The sequence below is a fragment of the Rousettus aegyptiacus genome, unplaced genomic scaffold (assembly GCF_014176215.1).
Source record: "Rousettus aegyptiacus isolate mRouAeg1 unplaced genomic scaffold, mRouAeg1.p scaffold_m13_p_9, whole genome shotgun sequence".
Classification (NCBI taxonomy): domain Eukaryota; kingdom Metazoa; phylum Chordata; class Mammalia; order Chiroptera; family Pteropodidae; genus Rousettus; species Rousettus aegyptiacus.
The window spans coordinates 78088203-78115753 of NW_023416312.1; the positions used below are offsets into that span (position 1 = coordinate 78088203).

At 34.3% G+C, this 27551-nt stretch overlaps 1 protein-coding gene across 6 annotated transcripts in view; it reads right to left on the reverse strand.

Moving 5' to 3' along the window:
- Positions 1-27551, reverse strand: part of TENM1 (teneurin transmembrane protein 1) — a 995735-nt gene that overhangs the window by 654908 nt on the left and 313276 nt on the right. For all 6 annotated transcript variants that reach the window (XM_036227172.1, XM_036227175.1, XM_036227174.1 and 3 more), the window contains one exon: positions 26961-27192. In XM_036227172.1, the coding sequence (XP_036083065.1) occupies positions 26961-27177 (217 nt within the window). In that variant the 5' untranslated portion in view covers positions 27178-27192. The remainder of the gene's footprint in view (positions 1-26960; positions 27193-27551) is intronic.

Genomic DNA, 27551 nt, shown 5'->3' on the forward strand with positions numbered 1-27551 from the left:
ATAGGTTACTTCTCTCTACATAGGGCTTCCCTGAAAATAGGAAGTAGACCTCTAAACTTATCCTGTTATTATCTAACAATACTCTGTTGATTATCTTCAGAGCACTGTTTACCATCTGTCTACCTCCCTGATGAGACCATAGGCTCAATAAAGGCAGGGTCTATTTGTTTCATTTATCACAATACTCAACATGTAGTACAATGGCTGGCACATAACAGATGTTCTGCCTCTCTCTATATATATATTTTTAGAATGGAATACTAAGCAAATGCATAATAGAGACTGATTAAGAATGCAAATAATGGCAATGTTGTCTTTGGTGCAAAACCAAAATATAGTTAATCATTGAGAAGGGAACACTCTTAATAAATTGATCTCTTGTGGCTAGTAATAATTCTTAAAATGTAGTATAACTATTTAGCACTTATCTACCAATCTACCACACTTTACATATAAATACTGGTAAAACCCACTGAAAACAATCACCTATTTATTCACCATTCAGTTAACAAATTAATTAGGAAAATGGAATCAATAATGACTATAATAACCTATATATAGAAATAATGCTTTCATAAATTGATGGATACAATTTTAAAAATGAAACTATCAGTTTATATTTAAGAGCCTTTAGACTCCTCCAATGGTATATGCTTATTCTTCCTGTATAGACTCTATATATGGAGGGTAGTGTCCATAGATTTTATTTTACTTTTATTGCTCCAAGAGTGCCTATTGCCATGTTCAGCAAATAAATTATGCTCATGTTAGTGCTTCTCTTGGTATTAACAGACATAAACCATGCGCTTTTCCATTATGAAACACACTAAGATTCAAATGGAGAAATTCCCTGAGAAAGAACAGAGAAAATATAGATGTGAAGGAAAAAATCCTAATGAGAATTAGAAAGTTAGTCAATGATGATGAGCACAATCATATTAGGAGAAGCACTATCATGCAGCATAAATTCATATTGACATTTAATTTGGAGGTAGTACTAAGCTTAGTACCATACGAACTAAGTTTGTTTATCCTTTCTAGTAGATCACCATCCAAGATACTGATTATATTGCAAGGCACATAAACAATTTGAAGGGTTATTATTCATGCTGCTTCATAAAGCAACTCAATGGGCTATGTCATTGCAGTGTAGTATTGAACTTCCTCATTTTTATTTGCTGAGCAGATTTTTATCAATACTATAACGGTTTCTTTTTATTTATAGCTACTATTAATCTTGACTATGCATTGTTTGCATTACAGAGTTGTCTGCAGTGTTTCTATTAAAATGATTAACATTTTCCCCTGTAATTTAGCCAAAATATTAAAGAAAATACATTGTGATAAAACTCTATATATGTTGGTACAAAGAAAAACATAAATCAATTCTAGCTATAAAGATGAACAACCCATCCTCCATAATATTATAAGACATAAATACAATATAAACACATAAATGCTTAGACATGGGAGCCATCTTCAAAATAGCACAGGAATGAGGTAATAATATTTGGCCAAAGAGAAAAAGCAAAATTTGAAAATTATCCTCCTAAAGGTTATAATACAATATCTTTACAATTTAACTGAAGTTCAAATTATAAGGACAAATTCTGGTAATCTGAACTGTTTTCAATAAGAAAAAGGAATTTAGGAGTGCTCTCATTGTTTTTTCTACCTATGGGATGTCAAGCATCTGGTTTATGTAAACCATGCAACTTTCAATTGGTTGTTTCAGTATCACATAAACATTGCCTAAAAAAACTATCTTTACAATGAGGAAGCCTGTGATATGTGTAGATGACTAACACAATTTTAGCTTTAATAATAACCACTCCACAGGAAACGATTTGCCTCTAGCAAGTCCATCTATTTACATGTCAGGGGAGAAACGTGGTTTAATACATTTGAATTGGTTTTGAAATGGGAATTGCATAGGGATGACAATAGTGAAAAATATGGTAAAATGGAAGAACTATTTTTGAAATCTCTTTTCTTCATGCAAAAGACCCCTGAGTTTGTAGAATTCCTGAAAATGATAGGAACTGCATTTGTGGGTTTCTTGGTGAACATAATGTCTCTACAGATTCCTGGCAAAATTGGAAAACTGCAGCATTTTGATAAGTAATTATATATATGTCAATGCTCAAATGAAGGCATTCTGTAGAAGTTGTATGCACAATAGATCACTATCTGCACTTGGCCCTTGGAGTTTATTTGAATGCCCATTCAGTCTAAGGTGGCTGGCTAGATAGGTCATTGATTTTCTTCTTCAGTGCCATCCCTGGGACAAAAGCCAATGTTTATTAATGGAAAAGATCACAACTTAAAGAGGGTGGAGGTAAGAGGGTATCTTGAACACACATTAGCAAGTTCCTGGAAACTAGGTATGTTAACATGATATTCATGTTCTTATGTTGGATATATGTAAATACAGAAAAACAAATATTCAACTAAACAAAAAATGGCAGTATAATGCTTTTAACTAGAAAATCTTACTCTGGGAATGATATCCTACCCTTCTTACCCTTCCATCTATCCATTGGACTTTCTCATGGCCATAAAATCTACTCTTTAACCTTCACAAAGACCACAAGACTGATAATGTCTTTCTATTCTCCCACTCTATCAATTCCTTCCTAACTTAAGCTCTTTTATTTTATGGCCACCTTGAATCCAAGAGCAGTCACTTCAATTAATCTCTCTGTAGAACTACCTCTCCTTTCTCCCTTGTCTTTCTACTTCACCTGCCCTGACAATCCTAGAAGAGGTTTTACATAGACTTCCACCATTCCTGCACCTGAACTGATAAATAACTGCACATTACTGTGCTTAGTATCTTTTTCAAGGAAGATTGCCCTCCATCCAAATGGTTACTACAAGAACAGCTATTTGGTTTAAGTGGATCAACCCCACACACCATTTTTTTATTGTGGCCTATAACATCCTATCTGGTTCCTGCCCATGTCCATGACCTCATTTCACACAACTCTCTATTCACTAAGGTCAAGCCACAGAAATTAACAGAAAGTCCTGCATTTTGTTAATGAAATATGTCAAGCTCATTCCCTACGCGAGGCTTTTTCACTTGTTATTTCCTCTGCCTGAATGATATTCACTCAACTTTTCAAGTAGCTGGCTTCTTGTGATCTACGTGTCAGCTATTCAGACTTCCCTGACTATCCAGTCTGAAGTAAACACCATCACTAGTTACTTTCTATTATAAACCTGTTTTACTTTCTTCAGAGAATATATCAAAAGCCAGGAATATCTTATTTATTTACTATCAATCTCCCTTTATTATAGCATAAGCTCCCCAAAGTAGGGACCATGTCTGTGTTTTTCACCACTGTGTCACCAACGCCTAAAACAAGACCTGGAATACTTTAGCACCCAATAAATACTTGTCAAATCATGTAATAAATTGTCACAGATGATCAGTTCATTTGTGAGCACCTGGCTCAAGCTTTATCATTCATGGTGTGTTTCACAGATCTCATTCCTGGTGGATCCAGAAGTGGGCAACTGAACCAAGCAGGGATAATCAGAGCCCTTGTTTAGTATTTGAGGACTTGGAGCCCACAAAATAGAATCATTCTCTATCGGGGTGGCTAGAACTGTAGAAGGAGAAGCTCATGAGCCCTTACCAGCCATGTTTCTCACTTTGTGGAGAAAATCTTTCATAAAAGAAAATGAAGCTTAAATAAAATGACCACTAGAAAGATTTAGAGACTGTACTGATAATATTCGATTCACTAGCTCTAGTTGTTTCTGATGTCAGTCATAGCCTTGCTGTTTTTGAAGTTTGATATTCAAAGTGTTTTTTTTTTCTAAAACTCCCTGAACCAATGAATTTACCCTTTTTGCTTAAGTTAGTTTGAGTTGACTTTGTCACTTACAACCAAAACCCTAATTTATATGTTAACCTTCCTTGCAACCCTAAATCCACTTAGCTTATTTGTTCCTAGACTGTTCTTCGTTAATTGTTCACCCTGCTAATGTTTCTTACTCTACTCACAACCCTCTCTCACTGAATCTTGGCAGATGACGTTGTCTCATAAAAACACATATTATGAGATATCATAAACTCTTTCAATTATCCCTCCTTCTTTCGTTTCAGAGACTAACCCTTCCATCTGTATTTTGGATTCCATCCCTTTAGGAGTGCTCCAGGACCTTGTTCCATCAGATTATTACCTCTTCCCTCATTCTATGAACATTCATTCATTCATACTTAAAATATTTGTTCATTGCTACTGTGGGAAGTACAGGGATAGGTCAGCCTAGATGCTCAAGATTTTTTTTTCTAATCCATAAAACAAGTAAACAAGATAACAAAAATCCCTTCCTGGAACCTGTGTTCTCCTTAATTTATTTCCCCTTTTCTTGACCATTCCATCCCTTCTCTGTCGAGCATATTAAAAGTCTGTACTGAAATCTATATTTAATGTCTCCAATTCTTTTACTTCTCATTCATTCCTCAATCTACTGAAATCTGTCTTCTGTTTCGACTATCACATTAAAAACTCCCTTAGTAAAGCCAGCAATGAACTGCTAATTGCCAAATCTGGTAAAGACATCAGAGTCTTTATTAGACCTTCTCTCATATATGATACTGTTATCCCCTCTTTATAGATTATTTGTTCTTTCTTGACTTCTATAATACCATTTTGTCTTGATTTTCCATCTAGTCCTCTAACTACTTAGCATTTTTCCTGGGCTCCTCTGCCTGCCAGTCCTTTAAATGTTGGTGCACACCATGATTTTGTCCATCACTTTCTTTTTTTCTGTGTTCTACACACTATATGTGTTCTTCCTGTATGATCATATCCAATCTCATATATCAGTTATGCATCAACAACTCCCAAATCTGTTTTTTAGTTACATTACTCCAAGTTTATTTATTTATCTAACTTCTATTAGATATTTCACATTGGAAAAACTGCAGTTCCCAGAAAGTCATGTTCAAAAGGGAACTTTTTTTCCCTCTAAAAGTCTATATTTCCTGCTCCCTTACTTTAATTGCTAGCATCCTTTTCATTGACTTATCAGAGGTGAAAACTTTCACTCTTTTCTCGCCTTCATCATCCACATCCAATCAACTACTAAATCCTAACAATTATAAATTCTCTCTCATATATGTCTCCTTTTCTTTATTCAGACATTTAATGATAAGTTAAGCCCCTTATCATCTGTTTCTCTATATTATTGAAACATCTTCCTAACTGTAACTTTTCAACTTGCTTTTTACTATTCCAATGTGTCCACCACATTCTCAACAGAAACCAGAAGTTATGAAATCCTCCCCAAAGTAAAGGAATGTACTTAAAACACACCGAAGTCCATCTTGAAGACTGCATATTTTCCCCGCACTGGGGTCACCATTAATAGTTCAAAAATTTACCTCTAAGTTTTTCAAAGTTATTTTGCTAAGGTTGTAATTAACTAAGTATAAGTCTATAAAAAGCAACAAGGAGGCACTAAATACTGATAATAGCATTGGACAAGTAAAAACAGTGGGGAAAAAAAGAAATGGCAATGCAATTTAGAGGAGAATTAAATTTTTACCTTACTGCTTGTTTTGATTTACATATTGCTAGAGTTTAATCACTTTTTCTGAGCCATATCCACATGAAGATCAAGTTCAATAATACATAAGTAGCATATACTGAAATTCATTTCTGCACTCTTGTACCATAACACAGGCATCAAAAAGAAATATCAGTAGTTTTATTATTTTATTTCGAATAGATATCAGTCTTGTTATTTTCTAATGTCTGCTTTTTAAAATGAGGAATTATAAAAGAAGCTCAGAAATGAGTACAATATTTCAGTTTTAGGAGACTAAGGAGGATCAGACAGGTCAATGCCAAAAAAGAAATCATCACAAAGAGATATTGTTGATTATCTTAGCAAATCTCCCTTTTCATTTTACTTTTCTTCTACAGTTCAAAGATTCTTTATAGAGGCAGAGGGAGGGCCCAAACATTTCAAATTATTTTTAGGACTTAAATTAACTGTGCCACAAGACCCCAGATGACTATTAATATACCAGTAAAGGCAGCTAAAAGAAGACATAAGGTCATTCAGTGAATGAATGAAGCAAAATTGAAAGCATGAGTCTTGACCCAGTAATGCAATCTTTCAAGTAAACAATCCAAAAGGGGGCAAATGGGAATAAGGGATACTATCTGTACAAAATATTAGAAGACAAGGCTTCTCAGCATAGAATTCAGTATTAAAATGAAAGAACTTACCAAGTGAACTTTAAATGCATCTATTTTATTTCAATAAAGCAAAATCCTATTATAATGCAGTCAGTGATTATAAGACTACAGATGTACTGTAGAGAAAATCTTGTGCCTTAAGCTATAAAGGCTCAGTAAAATAAAGTTATAAAGACAATTACAAAGAAAAAATAAAAATGCTACCATTTATTCGTACAAACATCAGCTTTACAAAGGGATGCTGCTGTATTTAATTTGTGTCTGTGAGCAAAAAGAAATTATTTGAATAGTAAATGCTCCATAAATACTTGTCCAATTGAAGTATCTAATTGACTAATGTCAAGTTTTAAATGTTTAAGAAGTATTTGGGATTACACATTGATTAGCTAACAAATACTTCTCATCCAAAGAAAACTGGAAGCTCATGCCAGAGCTTACCAGGATTTTTGAACGAGGAGACAAACATTCATCAGGTTGCTGTTAATTATGTTTCTACTTCTCATGAATTGTTTGCTTTTATTATTTACCTGTATCTTGAATGGCATTGAAGCAAGCCATGTAAGTCCCTTTGTCAACTGTCAGAAGTATAATTTTCCACAATTAATCAGTAAAAAGAGAATTAAACAGTGCTTCTTTAGAATTAGGAAAAACCTGAGGCTGATAAATTGAATCATTAAGAAATTAACATACCAGTAAATGATGGATTGCTACAATGATCTAAATTTGCATTTCTAGAATTCTACTGAAAAAACTCAAATCACTCTCCTAAGATATTTTTAGCTACACTTTCCAACTAGTAAAAGTGCACAAGAGGTATACTACTTGTTATTACAATTAAAAGTGCAAGCATTATTTAAAAAATGTATTAAAATATGAACATCACACAAGGTTTTAGCAGCTAATTTTTTATCTGCTCTGATGTACAAAGAAAAATCCATCAGTTATGTTATAAATCACAAAAGATTGTAAGTCACTCAACTACTAAGCATCTTGATTAAAAAATTGGAGGATGGAGCAGGCCATTTCAATACACATTATCTGGAAGTTTCAAACATCTCTATGTAGGTAGCCCATGAAAATATTACTGAGGAATAAATAAAATAGAGTAATACCACCCAAGAAACACCATTTCGAGTCAGAGCTAAAATCAATAATTTCTGTTTGATGATAAGTAATAAGTATTGGTAGCAATGACTAATATTCATTGAGAGCTTATCATATATCACACTGTATTCTAATGGGTTTGCATTAATTTAATGAATATTTATCAGATGCCTAATATGTCCCAGGCCCTGTTCTAAGTACTGGGATTCAGCAGAGAACAAAACAGACAAAAATCCGTAGTCTCACAAAACATAATTTATGTGGGGAAAACAAAAAAACAAAATGAGTAAAATAAAAACATAGTAGTAAGTACAAATATATGTTATAAAATAATAAATATATAAGCATAAATAAATACATGAAGTATAAATAAAAATTAGTGAAATAGTATGGCAGATGGTGATAAGTAGGGTAACCATAATGTCTCATTTGGCTCAGACAGTCCTGGTTCATACCTGTGGTCCTAGTATGATTATTCTGAGTGCACGCTTTCACTTTGAAAAATGTCCCAGTTTGGACAATAAAATTTACAGTAACCTAAGCTATAAGTACTATGAAAGGAAAAAAGGCAGAAAAGTAGTGTGTGTAGAATTGTAATTTTCAACAACATACTCATGTAATGGCTCACTGAAAAAAAATGACATTTGGTCTTACCTGCATCCAGTAAGAGACCAAACCTGGTAGCTATCAAGGGAAGGAATATTCCGAGTAGAGAAAATAGCAATTGCAAAGGCCCTTGGGCATAAATGCACCTGTATTCTTGGAAAAACTTCAAAGAGGCCACTGTAGTTTTAGCAGGACACATGAAGGAGTCAGTAGTAGAAGATAAGGTTGCAATGTAAAAGGAAACCACATTATGTAGACTCCTGTATTCTGAGTAAGATGGGGAGCCGATGCACATTCTGACTGAGGGGTTGGGCATGATCTGTCTTATGTTTTAAATGTATCATTCTGGCTGTTGTATTGAGAATAAATTGCAGGAGTGCAAGGGCAGAAGCAGAAAAATAAGTTAGAAGACTATTGCAAAAATAAATGAGAAATGATGGTGGCTTGAACCAAGGTAGTGCCAGAAAAAGTGGGAAGAATTACCTAGCCTCTGAATACATTTTGAAAGCAGAGGCTGCAATTTGCTGATAAAATAGATGAGAGGTCAGGGATCATACCAAGAATTTTGATAAGAGGTCCTTGAAAGAAGAGTTGCCATAATCTGAGATGGAGAAGGTTGAAAGAGGAACAAGGTTTGGAGTAAGGATCAAGAGTTTGGTATTGAATTTTTCTTCAGTAAAGTTTTCCAAAAAGCAGAACCTGAGACAAGGGACTGTGTTCAGAGAGTAAACTTTGAGAAGTGATTCCAAAACATAAATGGAGGACCAGTAGAAGTGAAATAGAGAAATAAAGAAAATCAAGACAAGAGTGAGTTTCGAGCTGGTCACAACTATCAGTAACTAAAGCTTAATCTTGATCTTATAAAATACTTGGAAGATTGCTTGAACTCGGAAAAGGGAGGCTTTTGTGGCTGGCTTTCTCTTTCTTATAGGTCAAGTGCCTCAGAATAGTTGATGTGTCGCTACACGCATTCAACACAGAGGTAGCAGAAAAGGCAGGAAATGAGAGATACTCGATGCAGCTGAGAAGTAGTGTTGTTAGTGTACCCATACAAACAGCTGGTAACTGCAGCGATAGCTGGAATAAAAAGGTAGGCTAAGAGGATGTGAGCTGGAGGACAAGAGGTGTCTGATACTGATATGTGAAGTTTGAGATATCTATCAGCCATCCAAGTGGAGATGAGAAATGAGTAGATATATGAATCTGAATTTGAGGGGACAGATCCAAGCTGGAGTTTTAAATTTTTCCAGCATATAAATGGTATTAACGTCATGAGATGGGATGACGTGACTAAGGGAATAATTGTATCAAAGATAAGCGGTCCTCAGGCCCTCCAATGTGTCATGGCTGGGAAGATGAGAAGGATCCAAAAAGAATCATAGGTCAAAAAGAATGGTCAATGGGATAGGAGGAGACTCAGAAGAATATGATATCCTGAAAATCAAATGAAATGGAAGGAGTGATCAATGGTGTTAAATGCTGCTAAAAGGCCAACATGACAACTAAGAACTGACCACTGAATTTAGCAACGTAGAGGCCTTGGTGATCTTGACAAGAGTATTTGCTAAGAACGTCAAGGAACTCTCAGACTTAAACATTAGAAAAAATGTTGACCTAAATGTTGGATTTCCTATATATATATTAGTAGAGGATGAAATAAAGAAAACCATGAAGCAACAACCACATACTGAAAATCACCTGTCAATAGTCTACGATTGATAGATCACTTTACTGAGGTCAAAGGAAGGGGAAAACAGAAGTCAGATGGTGTGAGTTACAGAAGAAGAAGGCTGTTAAACTGAAGTCCTTGGAATAAATTGGTTATCAATGAGTAAATTACCTCTGGCTTAGTTAATTTAGGTAGTTAGTGCATAATGTTGGAATAAGGTCAACACTTTGATCTTCATCCTAGGTATCTAGACTGACAAAGAAAAGAACACTCTCTCAAGGCCAGATCATACACTTTAGTCTTGCACAGCCATCTTGCAAGTGATACTGGCCTGATGTTAATCACAGTGAAATCCGGACATAAAAGGGCAGAAGACTCAGGGTATTTCCCTATACCTAGGAAAACCACACAGATATTTCTAATACTAGGTAAAGAGCATCATCTTCCATTTAAGACCTACTTGAACAACAACTATAATTTTATATAGATTAAAAGCATGGCCTTTAGTGTCCAGCAGACATATGATCAAATCTCAGCTGGGCTACTTACTAGATATGTCATCTTGGAAAAATTAACCTCTCTCTCTGAATCTCAATTTTATCACCTATAAATTGATAATTATAAGTGTATCTAACTGTCCTAGTGTTGTTTAAGGGTTAAAACAGATCATGCTCAGCACAGTGTCTGTCACATAATAAATATTAACTCTCGTTATTCTTCAAAATAAAAAAAAAAACATGAGGATGTATTTGCTGAAATGTAATTGTTTATAAGATCCCACCCTGCTGTCGTTTTTAGTCTGGAAGCATTTTTCTGCACCAGCTTTTAACTTTATTTTAAACTTGAGAACTCACCAGAGACTGATTTTTGTTTTGTTTCAGCTGTTCAGAAGTCACCTATGAAGTTAAGTCTCTTATGTGGATTAAATCAATGGCAATATTGATTTGGGCTTTTTATGAGCTACAAATTCTAGTTATCACAACCTTTAAAGGAAGAAAAAAAAATCCTCTAGAAGATTAGAAGCTCTCCCATTCTCATTCTCAGTAGACAAAATTGTAAAATAATCCAGATGCTTAGCTGAGAAGGCTATCAGGATAATGAACTAAAGAGAAATATTTCCATTTATTCAAACAACTTCAATAGAATGTGCCTCTTATATACTACCATGAAGTAAAGTGTTCAGATTAATTTGTTCCATTTTTTAAAGTTTCTGAGCTTTCCTAACATAACAGACACATTAGTAGGTACAGAATTTTGAATAAATATGGGTGTATAATGATAGTAACTTAAATGAGGTTGGATCATAAACCTTTCAAATGGGTTTGTGGCATGAAGTTAATAAAAGGCGATGAAAAATCTGACAGGATAAGCTGTTGAAGGGTCATTAAAACTCCATCATTCAGGTCAATGCCATCAGCCAGTATTACAGGGAGTACATGTTCTAATGCCAAACTACTTTGAATAGATTCTTCCAAGACCTAAAGTGTAACAAAAGACATGATTATTTGAGCAGATGATAGAAAAGTTAAGAGTCTTCTAGTCCAATAGGTTAATGTGCATGAATGTAGTGCTGAAAGAGATGGGTGTTAGAAATTTGATTTTCATCAAAATATTCATTCAGGATTTAAAATTTTTATTATCTGGCATTAATCATGACATTTTTAGTAGAGACATTCTCAAGAAGATTTAAACTTAAAACCTTTCTCTGGTTTTATACAGTAGCTTAATTGAACATCTACAACTACAGTCACTATGTATGACAGGGCTAAAAAGTTTGTTAAGCCTGTTTCTACTATTGCTCATCCATATAGTTAAGCACAGAGCAAGTCAATAGAATCTTCAATGAAATCAGACTGGCTGTGGACATGGTATGCTCTCTTATTCCCATGAATTAAGTTCCACTTCATTCATTTTCATGTTATTTCCAGTGACATAATTTCCTAGATCCTAATAATGGGAAAGAAATCACTCTCTTAGAATAACTGTAACTGGCATTCTGTGAGTTGAAAGCACTTTTAGAGTATTTGATAGTTGGGAATAATATTTGTGTCCTGGCAGTTTTCAGAATTATTTATGTATATAATCTCAATTAATCCTCTGTACCACAGTGAATACTATCTTCACTTTACATAAGAGGAAACAGACCTTGTAAAAGTTATCTTATTAAAAGAAAAAAAAATATTTTTGAGTACTTACTCTGCGATGGAGTTTTTAAGAGTAAAAAATACATACCCTCTTCTCTCAAAAAGTTTACAGTTCAGTTGGAGAAACAAAAAAGTTAACAGTCAATTACCATTAAGGGCAATTGGTGCTATGGTAGGAGTATGTACAGAGGGCTACGGGAGCACATAGGAAGGGCATCCTGTTAAGAGTGCACAGGATCAAGGAAGGCTTCAAGAGCAAACAGTGTCTAGATGGAGATTTGAAGGCTGAGAAGGACCTAGGCAGGTGAAGAGGGAAAGAGAGGTTTATTACAATGGATCGGCCACACAATAAAATCTGGTACAAAGGAACCCAGGGTTATACCAATATTTGGAATCAATAGGAAGAAATTTTTCAGGTCCAAAAACATTAAAGAAATGAAGGGCTGTGCATATAAGGTTGATAAAATAGTATAGGTGGATGGCATATACCACAGAAGAGCAAGGATTTTTGTTATTGTTGTGTGATTCGCTGACATTTGTTGGTTTTTAACATAAAGGTAAGAAGTTTTAGTGCTGTAGTGGGGATTGAGGTTTGTGAAATGTGAGATAGGGAAGAGTAGGCTGTAAAACAGTGATCTCAGAAGAGTCATGTTTGAGGAAGGTTGGAAGGTGAAAGGAACCACCTGAGAGGGTTACAGAGGAGAGGGTGCCCAAGGCTTCATCCATTCAAGTCAATTCATATTTTTTTTCAGGAAACATTTACTAAGCACTTATTCTGAGATGACACTGCACTAGGCTATTAGGTAAAAGGTCGATCTGAACTCATATTGCTGTTAGTTCAGTATTCTTTCTATTATACCACCCAGAATAATTCATCAATAAACACATCAAAACAAAGATAAGCAACTTTTTAATTCAATTTATTCATATCTGTTAAATGTCTGGCCCAGTTTGTGCAAAATACTGCACTATATAAATTTGTCCAGTTACTGGTAATGGTGTCTGGTTATAATCCATGATCTCCAAGGACAGGACAAGAGGTAAGGGGATTAAAGTGCTACCTGTGAAGTTTTGGTAAGATACACTTAGCAGTAGACATTATCAAATACTAGAAAATAGTGGAAATTCCCTCATGCTTTCAAAACCAATGATCAACAATACTTATTGTATGTTTCCTCCGGAAAACAATGATTGCTAACTTGAATTCTGATGAGATTTAAAGTTACAGAATGAAAACTTTGAAGCGCTATGATACAGTAGGAAGGGAAAAATCAACACACCACACTATCAACAAAGCTTTGTGATAGGATTGAAATAGAATCAAATTTCATGTAATTTGTAGAGGGGTAGGTTTATTGTGGTCCTACTTGAAGGCGAGTTATCTAATGGTCCTTGACAGCCTTATTATTCAATTTTAAGTGTTTTGAACTTTGGTTTGGAACATGAGTAATAAAAAAACTGCTTAACTGTTCCCTTTTAAAGCTTTATTTAAAGTGTTATTTTAGCAAAAGTTCTACTGTGTGATCAAGAAAATGACTTACGAGAGCTGTTTAGTCTGTTGAAATGGTAACTTGCAAAATCTGGATGTCATGTAAGAATACAAATCTGAGGATGATGGCCCTTCACAGTGTTGTTATAAAGGCAAAATTCTAACAAAATAGGCTCTGAACTTTATATTGAAAAGAAAAAATTTAATCCCATGATATATAAATATGCACAAATAAGCTAAAATATACATTTTAGGTCATTTTATCAGTACAGTACTATTAACAGAAACCTAAATAATAGAAAATCTCATTTAATTGGAATATCTCTCTTTATGCTCATCAGTTGCAGTTGGTATTGATAAGAATGAGACAAATATTTAACAATACAAATCTACCTCCGAGCTTTCAGGTTCTTTATTTCTACATTAAGGCCACTGTTCAATAGCTTCTATGCCTATAGTCTAGTAATAAAAGTGGATGTAACTGATCAGGATAACATCTTCTTGCATAACACATAAAGTCTTAAACCAATTCCACATCCAAATTGGAATCTACAAACTAAGGCATGGAATAAAAAGGGACATACATCTTAAAAAGCTTTTTGTCAATGAATTTTAGGATAACTTTTGTTAACTGTAAAAGGTTTTGAACTTATACTTAATTGCATAATCATTTTATGTAAACTTGTTTTTATGGTGCAGTGAAGACTACAGACCTTTCAAACAAAGCATCAACACTAAACCTATTAAATATTTTTCTATGAAAAGTAAAAAAATATATACAGTTAACTCTTAAAGAACATGGATGTTAGGGGTGCTGATCCCCCCACCCCTGTGCAGTCGAAAGTTTATTTATAACTTTTGACTCCCTCAAAACTTAATTACTAATAGCTTACCGTTGACTGGAAGCCTTACTGATAACATAAACAGTCGAGTAAATTAATCCACATTTCGTTTATTATATGTATTATTGTACTGTATTCTTACAATAAAGCTAGAGAAAATAAAGTAAGAAAATCATAAGGAAAATACATTTACATTATTTATTGAAAAAATATCCATATATAAGTGGACCTGCACAGTTCAAACTTGTGTTGTTCAAAGGTCAACTGTATAGCAATCAATGTGACCAATATTTAAATTTGAGCTTTTTATAAATTTAATTTACCAGAAGAGAATGCTAAGTGCTATATGTTTAATAAATTCTTTTGTTCAACAAATATTTATTAAACATGAATTATGTGCCAAATATTGTTGCAGGCTCTGAAGTTAACTCCAAAAGTGTGGTGGAAGAAAGACGGCACAGCCAGCTCAAATGTATTTTAAATCCAATAGATCAGATGTGTTCCATGGTGCATTGCCCAAATATATTGGCCCTGCCAACCATAGTGAAGATTGGAAAGAATATGCTGACTTATGACTTCGGCTGTGTGTTACAGTTCGGATGCTTCGCAAATCAGTTGTATTGCTATCTATGCAAGAGACTGAGGGAAGTAATTAAGAAACACATAGTTCGTCAGCCACTAACACTTGTTGAGCATATGTGTGGCCTAGAGCACTGGGGTGGGAAGCTACAGGAGAAATAGGAGGCATAAGCTTCAATGTATGATATTTAGGTGTTGCTCCACATGACTTCTGTTCTGTTTTACCTCTCCATTACTATATACAAATGCATCTTATTTAAGAAAATGCAATCACTAGAAAAAAATGAGAGATCAATTCCGTTAAAAACTGACCTACCTCGCTGTGTCTTTAAATTATATATGTAATTATACATATATATAAATTATATAGAAATATAAAATATAAATTACACATATAGTGATGGTGACCACAAAAACATGTGACATAAATATGTGTATGTACAGATATAAACGTAAAATAAAATTGTGCATTCCTTGTGACTCTCCCATTTTTCAAAACCACAGATTACTTTTTTCCAAATTGCAAAGGTAATTTTAGACCATGTTTACTGATTAATTTGAAATGAAACATGTTAGCATTCAGCTTTGTTGTATGTCAATATCACCTCACACCTGTCAGATTGGCTATCATCAATAAATCAAAAAAGAACAAGTGTTAGCAAGGATGTGAAAAAAAAAAACCCAGAACTTTCATGCACTGTTGGTGGGATTGCAAATTGGTACAGCCACTATGGAAAACAGTTTGGAGATTCCTCCAAAAATTAAAAATAGAACTACCTTTTGACCCAGCAGTTGCACTTTTAGGTATTTATCCAAAGAAAACCAAAACCCTAGTTCATAAACACTATGCACCTCAATGTTTATTGCAGTGTAATTCATAATAGACAATATATGGAAATAATCTAAGTGCCCATCAACAGACAATCTGATAAAGAAGTTATGGTTCATATATATAATGGAACATTAACCAGCCATAAAATAATGAAATCCTATCATTGCAACAACATGGTTGGACCTAGAGGTTATTATGCTGAGTGAACTAAGTCAGACAGAGAAAGATGAATACCATATGATTTCAATTATGTGAGGAATCTAAGGAGCAACAACAAAAAATAAACTAATTAAAAAGAGACCCACAAATAAAGAGGACAATCAGGTGATGGCCAGTGGGGAGAGAGGTTAGGGGGCTGGGAGAAAGCAGTGAAGGGTTAAAGAAGTATAAATTAGTAGTTGATAGAGGGTCACAGGGAATGCAGGCAACAGTAATGTAATGGCTATGTGTACAGCCAGAGGGAAGACAGAGTTATCAGGAGGATCATTTCATAAACTATGTAAATGTCTAACCAACGTAGTGTATACTTGAAAATAATATTTTTTTAAAAAATAATATTTTTTTAAAAAGAGGTTATGATTTATATATACAGTGGAATATTACTCAGCCATAAAAAATTAAATCTGACCATTTGCAACAACATAGATAGACCTTGAAGGTATTATGCTCAGTTAAATAAGTCAGACAGAGAAAAATAAATACCATATGATTTCACCTATATGTGGAATCTAAGGAACAAAATAAATGAAGAAACTAAACAAAAACAGATTCACAGATACAGAGAACAAACTGGTGATTGCCAGAGTGGAGGGAGGTTGAAAGGCTGGGTGAAAAGGTGAAAGGATGAAGAAGTACAAATTCATTACAAAATAATCACGTGGATTCTGAGTATAGCAAAGGGAATATAGTCAATATTATTGTAATAGCATGTGTAGTTCCAGACAGGTGCTAGAGTCATCCGGGGGAATCACTTCATAAATTACATAAATGTCTAATCATTGTACTGCATGCCTGAAACTAACATAAAATCATTTTTAAAAAGTGTTCTTCAAACTTTACTTGAACCATTAATGAGAAAACATAACTGGACTCTAGTAGTGAAGCCTTGTAAATATCTCCTTTGAAGATAGAGAAATGAATGTTACTTCAAAATTTTAAATTCTATACAAGGTTTGGGGATGTCTTTATTAATTTTTTTGTCTTTGAGCTCATATCTAATTGGTTTCTTAAATGACAAAAGATATGAGGGGTCATTTTCTCAAATAGTTAAAGACTCAAGAGTAATAAAAATACTTCATGTGTTATAGGAATGTTTGGCACTAAAATAGCACTGCATATGGTTCATTTTATACTGACAGGACAGCAGAATCCTCAACTTTTGGTATAAAGGCATCAAATGAGACCATTTCCAAGGTTCCAAGGGATTCAAGATTTATCTTCTGTCACCTATAGATCTTTTCTGAATTATAATAAGAAATAAAAGTGCTGAAAATAAATAGAATTTATTTGTAGATGGTGCTAGTTCTGCATCACAGATGATCCTGACAAGACATATTGGCAGTACCTCACAGTCATGCCTGTATAGATATTTAAAACTTCTTTTAACTGTTCATATGAATATAAAGCTACATTTTGAAATGACAATTCTAAATCTTGCTCAAATTTTTGTAATAAAAGAGAACTAGCACATAACGTGGACATAGTCTCAAACTCTATGAACTAAAAGCCTTTAAGATGCCACAATTTCTCTGTTATCTATTGAACCAAACCCATGTCCCTTCACTTCACTTTTTATGTTTAACAATTGCTTCACTCTATATTTCACCAACCACCTTTATTCATCAATCTTCAATACTCTCTCTGCTTCAGCCATGTTATCTATCATGTCTGTCATTCAAATTATCCAACTTACCCTTGTCTGGCTTTTGGTTTAATCATATAATAAATAGGCCCTAAAGAATTAGAAAGAAAAAAACAAAGGTTTTTTTTCCCCATTAGTCTTCCCAATCCCAGACCTATATACCCTCTTTGACCCTGTAGCTGAAGCATAGCAAAAAGGGAGTATTTGCTTTGTTTTACAGAGCAGTTATCTATGTGACACTTAGCCACGGACCTAGTCATTTCCTTCTGAAATTTTGTAGATCTCCTCAAAGGAATATACACAATTCCACTGAGTAAAGAGATATTTAAGAAGGGCACCAGAACTGTCCCTGATACTATGGTGTAGGTTTTAATCTAAATTTAGGAAGAAACATTTAAGGGTTAAACATAGTTGTAAAGTGGGCTCAGGGATAGACAGGAGAAATGGAATGAGTGTACAGAGGAAAGAGATATTTTCAGGCTGAGAGCAGAAGGCCATGTAGTAGCCTCAGAAGCAGCAAGGAAAAAGAACTGAGAAAGTGACCTAATTATTCCTGGGTAAAGAATGCCCATTAACAAAAGAGAGAGGGTCAAAGGAAAAAACACACTTGTGTAATATGTCTGCACTTAGTGGTGACCATGTATTGTTTCATAAAGTTAGTTTTAAGAATCTATTTCCTAAATTATGTCCAACAAATTTACCCCTACTAGGTGAATGTTATCATTTGATAATGAATTGATATCTAAGCAGTGACAAATTGTGATTGACTGTGGCTACCTATACCAGTAACTAACTGAAGAAGAGGAAAAGACAAGTTTTACAGAAACTATGATGTTCAGAAGGATGCTTGAAGATGCAACTTCTATGATGCATCACTGTAAATACCCTTCCATCATTTTCCCACCTATCTCTGTTCTCTTCTCCAAAACTGGGTTCCGAACTTGCCTGTGCAATATATTTTTGCACACATCAGCATGATTAAAAAAAAAAAACATTTGTATGTAGGAGTGCGTTGTATAGATGCCTACGTAAAGAAATACTGCCTCCCTTGTTAGAAACAAAATCTCTACCACTTGTGGATTTAGCAAAGAGTGGAAAAATTCCTAGTCGATGATGGTAGTAGTAAATCGAGGTGACATAATACCAAAGGAAGGTGAAATTCGGGGGCTGGGTTTACTATTTGGTGGCCTCCAACCCCAATAACTTCTTCCTGTAGTGCTAAATCTTGGAAGATTTTGGTTGCATTAACTAAGGGAAAATGAAATTCCCTTAGTAGGAATCTTAACCCATGGTTCTTGGATGCAGAAGGACAAGGGCTTCCTGAATCCCTTGAAATGTATGCCAGATATTGTACATATGTGCACTTATTTTTTCTGAAAAGTAGATTCAGAATTTTGGTCAAATTCTCAAAATATTTAGTAGTGCCTCCTTCTCTGCACCCCCCCCCCCCCCGTGAAGAACCATTATTCTGAGCATTAGGAGATATTGAAGGATTTTCAGAAGAATGGTATGATCTGACTGGTAACAACATGGAATACAGTTCAGAGTCTCTTTTTCATTAGAAGAAAAAACTTCAGCATGCAATATATATATCCTATCTTCCATAAATCTGATACAGAGTGGCACTCCCAAAATATAGAATTTACAACTTCAGTTTGGCGTTCAATTCTGTTTGGAAACCACTATTTTCTAAATGAGAATGAATTTTAAAGCTTGGAGCACAGTGCAGACATCATCTACTAGAGCTGCACCTAATCATATAGTGGAAAGATATTAGGCTTTAGTCAGAGAGTCATGGATTTACACCTCAGCTGTGCTGTTTACTCAGGCTGTGTAACTCTATAAAATAGAGGTCATAATGATTATCTATACATTATAAAGTTATGATAAGGACTAAATACAAACTATATGTGTAGTCCCTTGGCAGAGTATCTGACATATCAGATTTTTCAATCATAGTAATTGTCATTAATATTTCTACATCTCCATCGTCAGTTCTACATCACCTGAGCTCCAGATATGTATGTACAACTCCACCTTGGCCTAGTCAAAAACTTCTCTCATTACTTATCTGAGGCTCATGACCCAAACCACATTTTCAGTAGATAATCTTTTCTCTTCTTTATCCAAGAAAATTGAGATCATCAAGACATGAACTTCAACTTTTGCCATTTCAGAACTTGCTTCCTGTCTCTGAGGAAGCACTGAACCCTTTCAAAGCCCTTCCTTCCATCTGAGATCCTGAAACGTGCTCCAATAGAGTCTTATCCTAGTCATTACATTCACTTGCATTCACTCTTCAAAACCTTATGATTTAGTTTCTTTCTCTAAGATTATTGAAACTGTTTTTTCTAAGGTAGTGGCTTCCCATCTTGGAAGTGCATTGGAATCCCCTGAGAAGATTTTAAAAATGCCTTGGTCCTACCCCTGGAAATTCTGATTTAATTGGTCTGAGGAGAAGTCTTGGCACTGGGATTTGTGAAATTCTCCAGGTAATTTTAATGTCCAGCCAAAGTGGAGAATCTCTGGTCTAAAGTCATCAATGACCTTCTAAACTATTTTACTACCTTTTGTCAATTTTCATTCAACATGTTTATTCTGAAGTGTTTGACAATATCAATCACATCTTCCTGATGAAAAGTCTCCTCCTTTTCGGCTAATATAAAATTCTTCCTTTCTGATTCTTCTCTGCCATCTCGAGACCACCTCTTTTCTTCTACTCACTATTTTAAATTCTGATGTTTTTCAGGGTATCATATTTGACATTCCTTATTTCCAACTGTATACTACTGCTTCGGGAATCATGTATTTATATAAAACTCTAAACACACACACACACACACACGCACAATGACACTATTTTCTTGAACTTGTAATCTGAATTTAGAGCTGTCTATCTTTGCATAGTAGTTCTGGCAGTGGACTCTAAAGTCAGACTACCTGAAATCCAATCCCAGTCTTATTGCTTAGTACTTCTATATTATTGGGAAAATTACATAGCATCTTTGTACCTCACTTTACTAATCTGTAAAACAGGAATAATAATAATCCCAGCCTCACAGAATTGTTGGAAAGATTAAATAACATAATCCATATAAAGTGCCTTACTCTGTACTTGGTGATTAATAAATGTTAGATATTTTTCTTACAATCGTTGTATCATTCCCTAAGCAGAGTACATGGTTTTAACTTTCTAGACTCCCATAGTATTTTACAAATATTACTATTATAATGTCAATCATATTGCATCACTGTTTCTGGTTTATATCTGCCTTCCCAGCTGTAGTTTGAATTCTTTGAGGGCAAAGAGTGCTTCCTATTCACCTATGTATCTTTGAATTTTAATGCAGAACTTGCCAAAGACAAATAGACCACAGATAAGAAATAGATTTCATCTCTTTTGCCGACTCTAATTAATTAATAATGCTTGCATAGAATCCTGTGTTGGTGAGGCTGAGTTGGTCACAACAAGAAAACAGACCATGATTTGATTAGGGATGTCTGCCAAGAGACAAGAGCAGTGGCACAAGTTTTATATGCTGTATAACTTTTTATTAACAAATGATACTGGCTGAAAGACATGAGCCTGTTGAAGTTGTTGCTAAGTAACTTAGTTTTCTTTTATAGTCTAAGTTATTTCTGGGCAGCTATTATTATCATGCTAGATATTTGTGACAACTAGAAGCATAACATGCTCACAGCACAAAATTCATTATAGATAATCAAATTCTGTTGAAATTTTTGTTTTAAAGGCCTTGCTACATTACATTGCACCTGCAATCTGTGATCTTTACTACATAAATGCAGACCCTGAGATTAAAAGTTCTTTCAAGATTTTTGTAGGAACTGTTATCCAAACTGCTTAGATATAAGCAAATGATAGTTTATACTACTGTTAAATGCTTGAAACAAGAATCAAGAAGTGTGCTTTTCAATGTTGGGCCACTGTTTACTCCTTGAACCTACAAATGACAAAGCCATTTGAGCAGCTTCTGCTATGGAATGAAGTAGTTTATTAGCCTGGGGCAAAGAGGGGGAAAATGATAGTCACGTGTGTCCATTTATTTCAAGCTGAACTTCATCCACCTAGCAAAGTACGTCGAACACACTTGATACTCAGATAAGCTTTGCTTCCAAGTTGTTTTGGTAAATACAAATTGGCAATTTTAAATTTCTTCCATTGGATGGCAATAATGAGAGATTTGGGCTTAGGTTATAGTATATAAAGAAGAAAACAACCAAACAAAAACTATGTTAGGAAAAAGAGAAGCTACGAAGGAAGAAACAAAATATTAGTGTCAGCTGTAGTATCTCAGGAGTCCAATATCTCATGAGATTTATAATAGGTCCTCACCATACCTCATTTTTAGGCACGGATGACTTTTCATTCATAATTAATTTTCAGTTAAATGCCTATGGTCAGAACTAACCTTATCTATTATAAAAAATTATAGGGCAATTCTCATAACTAAAATTATTATTCTTGGTTTATATGTCCAAATATTTATTTCTTCATTTGTCTTATACTAATTTCTTAGTTAATTTATGCCTCCCTTGGAAGTGAGGCTGCTTGGGAACAATCACTAGCCTGTTGCCTCCAGGAAATCTACCACTGCTATTGGGCACCTGCTAAAATTATATAAAATGAGCTTGCCTAAGGCTTATTCATTCTGTTAGTAAAGAATTGTGAATAATCCCTTAATTTAAAATATTTTGGAAAATAAAAAAAAATCAGTTTTAGAATCCAGCGTTCTGTGTGTACATGGGAGGGACCACTTTCTTGGTGAATAAAGGCAAAAATATGAAGATACTATCAGATGAAATCAAATATTTCCTCTTACTAATATTTTCCCAAAACAAGTCCTGAATTGGATGACACAGTAATTTCTCTAAAAAGTGGAAACTACCAACCAGGCTCAGGAATATGCCATTATAAATTATATAACATATCTCTGTCTTTTTCTAAAGATAATCAGAAAGGAAACACTTTCTAAATCATCTTGGAACATAAAGTGGCTAGCAATGTTTTGGGAAGGAAATGAAGAGAAACTAACATTTATAGAGTTCCTAAATACTTTTGCACTTACGATCACAATTAAGCCTATCATAACCTCAGGATATAATATGGGAGGCAGTGTAGCATTGTGAACAATGGGTACTTTGAAGCCATAGACTTGATTTCAAATCCAACTCTCACCACTTCTTAGCTGCAGAAACTCTGGCAAGTTATTTTTCTCCAAGTTTCTCTTACCTCGTCTGTAAACTGGGGATAATATCTCATATCTCTTAAGGTGTTCATGAGGAACAAATGTAAAGCACTTAGCAGAGTCCTGGAGCAGAGTAGGTACCATTCAAGATTTATTATTATTATTATTATTATTATTATTATTATATTGATGATGATGAAGAAATCAATTTTGCAGATGAGAAACGGGCTCAGAGTGTTGCACTGACTTGCTTAAGGTTGCACAGTTAGTAAGCTTGAAAGGCTTCTAGTACAGTGTCTGTTACTATAGTAGGTACCCAATCAAAGTGTTTGCTTTCTTCCTTCCTGACTTAACACTGAATGATATTCTGATAATTTTATTCCTTAAAAATAATGAGTCAGACTTAACTTTAGCTAGGTTGATTCAAGATGCTAACAGGGACATATGTATGTGAAAATTAAGAACATTTTCTCTTATTCATAGGTAGTAAATATGTGGAGTAAAACAGCAAAGGGAATTCTAGACCTTACAAAAAAGATGGTCATTGGGCCCACCGTTTTGCCTAATGTAGGGTAATTCATTTCTCTCCCAAAAGGGTACATATTTTCCCTCCTTGGTATCTCTAAAAATCAGCAAGTCATTGGCAGATAAAATCTGAGCTTCTAGTCTTTCACCTCCTGGATCTTTATACTTTAATATATATAATTCATAGCACTGAAGGATGGTGCTAGCTGAAAGTTTTTAAAAAGTTGAAAGTCTGTTTTATATCAATACATGGTTGATAGATTCAGTTTTTTGTCCTTGGCTTTTTTTTCCTAGCCTCATACCCAATTTAGGAAATCTCTTTTTATCCTTTTTATCCTTTTATCTACACATTCTCCCAGGGTAATCTCATTCATCCCTAGGTATCTCCTATTATAAGACACTAATGAACTCATATCTGTTTATATAAACAGTCTAGATCTTTCCTGAACTCTAGACACACACATTTTCAACTGCTTAATGGAAAATCCACCTGTATGTCCCCCCAAAATCTTTAACTTAACATGTCCAGAAATAAACTTTTTTTCTTCCCTTCCAAACACCCTCCTTCTCCTATTTTCCTTCTCTTGGTAAATAGATCTCCATCCTCCTAGTTTCCCAACCTTGAAATTTAGTCATCCTTCACTCCGTTATCTCTTTTAACCTTGACAAGTAATCAATTATCAAGTTCTATCAATTCTACCACACTAATATTTCTTGAATATGTTTCTCCGCCTCCACTAATATAACTAGAGTTTAAACATTCACCACCATTCTTAGTCTGGGCTGATTCAGTACTTTCACAGATTGTCTCCCTTTATCCAATTTTCCCCAATTGAATAAATATTCTACATTGCTGCATATACATCTGCAATTCTCTTTTATACATCTCATTATAAAAAATATATATAATTCATCATTAAATTCCCCATCACTTAAAAGTTTTTTTAATGCTTAAAGGATTAAAAAAAAACTCCTAAATTGAGTATGCAAGACTTTTCATGATCTAGATCCAATGTACCTTATTCTAGCCATATTGTGACTGCTGATCAACCCTCTTGGAATGTCCTTTTCCTAGTAAAGTCTTACTCGCATTTTAAGACCTAGATCAAATATTACCTTTCTATAAGACCCTGATTCCTTGTGTTCTTCTATAGCCCTTTATTTGTCTGTAAAAGTACTTATTACATTTAATTACAGTGATTTATTTGATGTTTTTGTTCTCCACCACATCATTAATTTCCTATGAGCAGAAACTATCATAGTCATCCCCATCCCCAGCATCTGAATCAAGGCCTGACACATAGCAAGTACTAAATACAACTTATTGACTAATTGTAGGTTATCGAAAAGGGAGTTAGGATGGCATCATAGAAAACAAACCTCTCATCCCAAAATTCACTTTGATCACAATACATAGAAACAAAATCTGAGACTGGCCAGCTCTTTATACTAGCTCAGTAAAAAATTGTTTATATTTTTAGAACTCTCACTACAAATATATTCTTATTTAAACTCAAAATATATTAAGCCAAGCACTCTATACTCCAATCCTATAACACACAACTCACAACTATAAGTTCATATTCTGTAAATACAAACTCACATAGAGAAATATTTTAACGGGAACTATACATTTCTGAAGCATAATAGAGCCAAAAAATTCCCATAGGAAAACATTTCCCAATTTTCAGTTAAGGAGAAGAATAAAATTATTTTGTAGCAAATTTACACTATCTTTAGCTTAATTGGTATGGAAGATTAAAATGAATTGCTTGGGAAAAAAACACATATAAAACTTTTACCAATTATGTTAAGAGCTAAAAATGAGTAATATAATTAATATCATAGACATTTGCTTTATATTCAAATGTTAACATGACTCAATTTGAAGTTCTTCTACTGTAAAATTCCAATACTCATTAGAATACAGAAGTTTTCACTTGTAATAACTACATTTTACGTGGTCTAGGGTGGCACCTGAGAATTTGAATTTCTAACAAATTTGTGGGTGATGCTACTGCTGCTGGCCCAGGTTATACTTTGAGAACCACTGATCTAGATAATCAAATCCCCTTTTATTTTAATCTCAGCATTTGATTTATTCTTAAAAAAGTAAACTGTGCCAATGTCATTATTTCAAAAGCAGCTTTCAATGCAATAAGTACTTATGTTTCAGTTGATGGCAATATGTTCCTTAAATAAAAAATTATAGCATTTATTATATACAAAGTATTATAGAAAATAGAGATTAATAAATAAATCATGATCCCCATCAGTGTACAATCTAGGAGATAATATAACAAAGTAATGAAAAGTAGAAATGAAAAAAAAGAAAGTATCCTTGGAGTTCAAGGAAGAAGAGGTCGCCTTTACAATGGAGTAGGGATGGTAGCAGGTAAGATAGTACAGCAATGGCTCTATGGCAAAGATGCTGGTAAGTTAGGGCTTGAAGATAGCTGAATATAGATAATGGAGACAGCAGTAAAAGACATTCCAAAAAGAGGTAACAAGACAGCAATGGGATTGAAGAGGGATGAAGTGGTGTCCAAGGAGATCAGTTAGGAAACAAATAACAGTATATGTCAGATATAATTAGAGTAGTGATAATGATAATGGAGATGAGAAGATGGATTTAAGACATGCAGAGGTTAAATCTGCTAGAAGAGGCAACTGATTAGATACAGAAAGTGCATGTGGATAGCTGGAGAGAAAGGCAGCACCGTTAACAGATGCTGCATTCTAAGGAAGAGGAGTGGAATTAGGATGCTAAAATAATTGCCTCATTTTCAATATATTGATTTAGAGTTGCTAGTAGGTTATGCATTTGGAAAAGTCCAGCAAGTAATGTAAATTTTACAGCTAGTTCAGGAAAGAGGATAGGGATTAAGATAAATATTTGTAAATCACCCAAATAAATGTGATAATTGAAGCTAACTGAGTAAAGAGATTTCAAAGGGAGAGAACAACAGTCCTCAAACCTGAGTTAGCATCAGAAATCCCTAAACCAGATAGTTAGACTCCACCCTCAGGGTTTCTGACTCAATGAGGCTGGAGTAGGGTCTGAGAATTTGCATTTCTAACAAGTTCACTGGTTTTGCTCTACTGATGACTCAGGGTCCACACAGTGAGAACCACTGATCTAGATAATCAAATCAATTTTTTTTTTATCTCAGTATTTACTTATTTTTTTAAAAAAGGTAACATGTGCCAATGTCAGTATCTTTTTCTATGTAATTAAAAGTGTCTAATACTGATTATCTATCAATTGAAAATAAATAAGTAAATAATATTTCTATTGACCTGTTTTCTGTTTATTAGAAACTTTCTTGTCAATCTATAATTGACAAACCAAAGGATATACTCCACATTATGGCTGTGGCAGGAATGGTTCCAACGAATTCTTACTTTCCCTTCAGACTATGCTGCACAAGGTTTAAGTATTCTGTGGACAGACTTTATGGACCTCCGTTTGGTGGTCTTCACTAACCTTTCTAAAGCTCTTTTAGAAGCCAAATATTTATTGGAGACTTCAATCTCATATAGGCAATGGCTTGAAAAACACTTAGCTATTTACTTTTCATCTTACTATAAATTATGTACCCTTCAGTCTATAAATAGCTATTTGTAGGATTAGACACATTTCGAATGCTCTGATAAGAGGATTGTTGCTTCTAAATTCATGCATAATTCGGAAAAGCACATGTCACCTACAACCTCAGTTGGATTGGCATATGAAACAGATTCACTAAGCATATGTAAGCAGTGTGGATTATTAATCAGTTAACATCAGCAAATTTGTTTTTGAAATATAAGTTGATGCACACGAGCATTCTCTCATGAGAAATAGTATTGGTTACAAAAATCCAATAAAAACATACCTTGAGTAGATTTTTCTGCTTCTTTCCTCTTCCTACTCTGGCTATTGTAATTCATCCTCAGCTCTTGGTTATACTCATGCAGAGTTTCTCTGGAGTTGTATGACTGTCCTGGTTTTCTTCCATCTTCACTCTCATCGGAAGAACTAGTATAGGCTAGATCCATTTCATGCTTGACTTTTGACAGAGGCTGGTAGGGTTTACAGTCTGTTTGCTCCATCGCTGATTAAGGAAGCTGAGTTTAATGAAAAAAAAAAAAAGAAAGATGAACTCCTTTAATGTAAACAGTCCTGAAAGAAGAAAAAATACAAGCCTTCTCAGATTTGTCCTTTTGCAAGGAAATGCATCTGGAAGATTTATAATTGGTCCTGACAATACTATCAAAAGAGTGGAGCAAAAGACAAACTAGGTGACATAAAACTAGCCAGAGGCGATAATAACACTTTGAGTTACATGCATAGGTTGTCGAGCATTAAGGATCAAGCTGGAGGTTTTAGTCTCAGAAAATACTCAAGGTAAAAAACACAGCATTCAAAAATATTTGTATTGCATTGCAAATAAAAGACAATGTTGTTCTATGCTATGTGTATGTCT